Source organism: Montipora capricornis, chromosome 9 (genome assembly GCF_036669925.1).
Source record: "Montipora capricornis isolate CH-2021 chromosome 9, ASM3666992v2, whole genome shotgun sequence".
NCBI lineage: Eukaryota > Metazoa > Cnidaria > Anthozoa > Scleractinia > Acroporidae > Montipora > Montipora capricornis.
In genome coordinates, this window is record NC_090891.1 from 36,005,467 (window position 1) to 36,010,466 (window position 5,000).

The window sequence follows — 5,000 nt, forward strand, 5'->3', positions numbered from 1 at the left end:
GTGATATTATATCAGAATTAAATGAAGACGCAGAAAAATAGCTTGTGTTCTCCGACATCCAGCTAGCTACGGAATCTCGGGGGGAAGTAACTTTGTCGTAGGGTACGCGCGGGGAAGTCGGCGGTGGGACATAACTATAGCTATTGTTATTTGAGCTGGAGGAAGGAACACCCCCGACATCTCGTCGAGCAGTCGAAACTGATAACGTTGACGTGGAGGATCCGGACGAGCCACGAGAGTCCAGGGGAAAGGGACTCCGTAATGTGTTTCCCATTTTATCGCTAAAATGCCCCGACGGGGAGAAGGGAGACAAGGGACATGACTGGTCAGGTGCTGAGTCTGAGAAGACGGACGAGGCTCGACTTGTGCGGCTGGATGCGTTGCTTAGGTAACTCTTTCTCTTCTCTGGAAGTTCTGGCGCCAGACCAATATCATCATCATCAGAAGGCGTCAAGGTAGGATGGGGCTATAAAGAAAAATGTAAATATAGATTATAGAACTCATTAAAAATTCATGATGGGAAAACAAAAGAAATGTTTTATTAATCAATACCTGTATTTCTGATACAGCTTTCTCTTCATTTACATAAATATTTCTTTCAATTTTCACGGTTAAAATGTCTTGAATCACCAAAAATACCTAGTGTACATTAACACTTAAATGCTGACATTTCATCACCACAATACAATATTTGCGCCCGGATTGCATCGGATAGAAAATGTCTCGCCTTCGGCTCGACATTGTATATCCGATACAATACAGTCGCTCATATTGTATTTAGTACTTACTTCATGGTTGGTGAGTGCGTACGATTTTTATTCACAAGTTGTGAAGGATCACTTAAACGAACGAGTGAGCTAAGTTTAACGATCCTTCACAACGAGTGAGTAATAAAAATCGTACAAACGAGCAAATAAATAATTTCTTTATTATTTAAGTATAGAGATCATAAAGTTAACGAGGTAAGTGTTGATTGAGAGGTTATTAAACCATTGATCGGGAATAAAAGCCCCAAATAAATAGCAAAATATTTTTGAAATAAAAGAAATCTTTACGTTCCATAACTCGCTTGAACACTTTTAAGACTCTTAAACATTTTCTGAAGTATTTGTGGAGAAAAGTAAGCAATAAAATATCAAAAACTTTGAAAACCATACACCAGTTAGCCGCCATGTTAACTAATTTTACTCCCGGCATTGGTGCACAGTCCACCCGCGCCAAAGCTCAACATAATACTAGCCAATCAAAAGGCTGATACGACAATTTTTCACTAGTGAAGAAAAAGTACAAGTTTACACTAGTGAAAACATCGTATATCCTTTTTATTTTATCACGGAAATGTACGTAAATCTCTATACTTATATAACAAAGGCAATCATTCCATGGTTTGCAGGACATGCACCGCTGTCACGGTTTTAACAAGGATCATTACAAAAGTACTTTCGAATAGACAAAACAAAACGATTTTTTTTAAATCTCTTCCCTACCTTACGTTTTTCTGGAGCTAAAAGTTCATTAACCTCGGAAGACAAGCGAGACACCGATTTCTTTGGGGGCAATGCAGGGAGACTTCCTTCATAGGTAGAAGGATTTGAAATGGATTCATCTCCAGGTCGTGTTTCGTTTATTGTAGCGTTCGTTGGTGGGCCCCCTGACTTTGAAGTGTCCATATCCGAGGGGCTGTGGACTAAAATACTCTTGCGCTTTGGGGGGATGGCAGGAGATGTCCGTCCACTGAAATAAAACAAAGGAAAAGCAAGGAAACGGAAAGATGAACTACAAATAAACAACTTTGATTACATGTGCTTGTTTTTCAATAGTTGAATTTCAAGAAACGTTTCCAGCATGATGATAGTTAACCAGGAATGCAACTTTTAATTTTTTTCTTTTCATATGCTACCACTAGTCCTGGGACAGAGTAATCCGGCTAAATTGACGATTAAAGTCAATCCAGAGAAAATTTGGAATTGTCGATAATCGTCATTTCAGAGGTAGAGGACATGTTGCACCATTGCAGGCTTTCCTCCGCTCGTTCCAATTCCGGTCCCAGCTGGTGAGCGCTCGCAATTCGGCGCAGGGAGAGCCTGTGTGCAGGCTAGTCTCTGAGGGAAACCAAGAAATGTAGGGAAAGAATGAAAGTCAACACCTACTTCTGTTGCGATGGAGAGGCCGGTGTGGGGTGTCGGAGAATACTGGCAGGCGACGAACTCCTATGTTGAATTTTGCCGGAGAGAACATTTTTGCGACGTATCGCTTCCGGAGAGTCAGCGGGAGAACTGTCTGATCTAGAACCCTTGACGGGAACGGGAGGAGCTGGTTCGTTGATCTCTGAAAGGACCTCGAGGGACTTTGATTCAGTTATCTTAGAAAAGAAAATTCAAAGAACAAAAACAACAACAACAACATTAGAACAGCTTCAAACTTCAGTTACCAGGTAACTCTTCACAGCCTCTGAATTCACTGGATCGGGATAGGACGTAGAAATATTGTGTACATGAAATTGAAAAACTGAATACTCATTCATAGGAGATTTCAGGACTAAAGTAATGTTTAAAGAACGAGCAGCAGTGGTTTATCGGGTTAAAAACAGGAGGCGTAGCCGAGTGTTTTTTGACCCGATAAAACACGTGCTGCGAGTTTTCTGAACGGCTTCCAAAACATTCCACTAAAAGCGAGAGGAGAACATTGGCATAGAAGAAAAACAAGGCGGGCTTCATTACTATTTTTTACATAAAGAATTCTAATGAGAAGTGTTTTATCGGGTTTTAAGCTCGTGCACGTGACGTTTTAATCGATATTTTGATAGGCTGTTAGGCTCATGAATTATTAATTGTTACTTTGAAGATATATATCTCGAAAAGTTTAATCAGGAACAACTTAGGAACAGTTAGTGGACAGAACGGGTCATGAACCTGGGATCTCGGATCTCAAGGCAAGCGTTCAACCAACACGATCTCTTCCTCAAATGAAGGATTATCCTTCATTGTCAGTTTGTCTTAAATGAAGTACTTTCCTCCATTTTGATCACTCTATTGCAGGACTTGTGGTAGCAAATAAAAAGAAAAAAAGTAAAAGCAGCCCCTGGACAGAATTTGAACCCGGAGCACCCACTGTGAAGGAACGTTTTTTTATCCACTTAACCACTAAAGATCAACTGACTAGAAAATGTGCCGATTATTTACCAAAAATAATTAGCCTGAACCTTGATTTTAAAATGGTTAGCTTTCTCTTGAAGTTTGGTAGCGACATTTTTCACTGGGTAAGCTTGCTTCTTAGCGGTTGCTAATGCAAGTTTACATCGGCAGTTTTGGAAGAAAAAATTATTGCATTAATAAAAAATGATATCCTCGCAGTTAGTGATGCGGTAGACTAGTGGTTAAGTGAAAGGGTTATTAATCACACTTTCCCAGGTTCGAGTCCTGCGAGTCCAGACACTAGGGTTTGGCTTTTAAAAGAAATATGTTCGTTTCCCATGATCCCTATCAAGCTTTCAGTGTCCAAAATGAACGATAATACTTCACTTGGAAGAAATTGACAATTAAGAATAATCCTTCAATTGAGGGAGAGATTTGTTGGTTCAACCCACTAGGATACGTTGCCTCCAAACGTACCTACGGCTCATTACGTGTGTTTACTTATGTTCATTGCTTTCTGAAGCAAGAACAGTTGAGCAGACTTGCGTTTTAAGTCCTGACCAGTTGTAAATCAGCAAAAAGAGTCGGAAACAACGTAATAGAAACGGACAAATCCGATTATTTGAATTTTTATTTACATAACATGATTCGAAAGCATTGCACATATCTTTTGTTGAGGAGATAGGAACCCTAAATGTTGGCGGGTTTTCGGCGTCCTTGTGAGCAACTTTGTCTTGTCACACTAAGAACGGACACATACTGAAATTGTTCGTTTACCGGAACGTGTCGGTAAGTTGCAGGAAAACCAATAGAGTGATCGCTTCTTTCCTTGGAGCTGATTTCAACGATCAAACGATGGAATCAAAAGATCGATCAATCCATCAAAAAGTTTTCTTTACCTGGTTGGGTTCTTTATTGTACCACAAGCTCTGGCGAGTGCTTTGTTCCGACTGGCGTCTCTTCTTTGAATTAGGCGTCTGAGCAGCGCTGTGGACAAAAAGTCGGGTTTATTCTATGCCTTTCAGCCTTTTAAAATCGAAAGGGTACAAAACCGTGCTAGTAAGGAGACTGGGGATAGCAGAACTGTGACGTCACAACAGAACAAAAGTTTTCCAGGGCCCGAATTTTCCGTTTTTAGATTTTGCTGGAACTGCTTCTGAGATGCGTTGCATTTGGTTGCGATGATGCTAAAGACAAAAGAACGAAATAATTTCGATCACTAAAAATCCCTTCGGTTCTGAATTGACTTCACTGGTCTGCTATTCCCTGTTTCCTTACTAGCGCGGTTTTGTAACCCCCCCCCAAGTGAAAATTGTGAAAAGGCTGAAAGGCATACAATAAAAATCGGTATGGATTTTTTTTGGTTGTTTTTATCTCAGAAAACCATGTTTCACTTGAGTAAATTAAAAAAACCTGTCAGATACACGTTAAGATGCTGCTTCTAATGTTGTTGATGATGATGATTCAAATTATGACGTTGGTATGTTGCTTCTGTCACTAACTTTGAACCAACACACATAAATGACTAGATGAATATACCCTCGTAGCATTTCCGCTGGTAAACTGATCTTTCTATCTTCTTTTTTATCACGCAATGTTCCGTGCGGGGGTACGGGCGGTAGAGGAACCTGAAACACGTTGAACGAAAATTTGTTAAAGAAGAAGACACGCTGCGAGGTTCAAAGCCTTTTTCACACGCGGATATTTCTCAATCAACAGTGAATGCATACAGAGCTTTGTGATAATATGCAGAGACAAAAAAACCCCTAGGGGAAATCTGTTCATAAAACTTTTTAATCTGATATGTTGTTTGCTTTCTTGTTTTAAAGGTCCTCAATCAGTTAAGCCGCCATGGAATTATCTTTT

At 40.1% G+C, this 5,000-nt stretch overlaps 1 protein-coding gene across 1 annotated transcript in view; it reads right to left on the reverse strand.

Annotated features, from left to right (window-relative positions):
• The window catches only part of LOC138015817 (dedicator of cytokinesis protein 1-like), a 56,296-nt gene that overhangs the window by 1,298 nt on the left and 49,998 nt on the right, over window positions 1-5,000 (reverse strand). Inside the window, exons 56-60 of the mRNA XM_068862928.1 lie at window positions 4,674-4,762; window positions 4,034-4,121; window positions 2,151-2,362; window positions 1,488-1,734; window positions 1-466 (exon numbers count right to left, since the gene is read on the reverse strand). The exon at window positions 1-466 is cut by the window's left edge and continues 1,298 nt beyond it. Of these exons, the coding sequence (XP_068719029.1) occupies window positions 1-466; window positions 1,488-1,734; window positions 2,151-2,362; window positions 4,034-4,121; window positions 4,674-4,762 (1,102 nt within the window). The remainder of the gene's footprint in view (window positions 467-1,487; window positions 1,735-2,150; window positions 2,363-4,033; window positions 4,122-4,673; window positions 4,763-5,000) is intronic.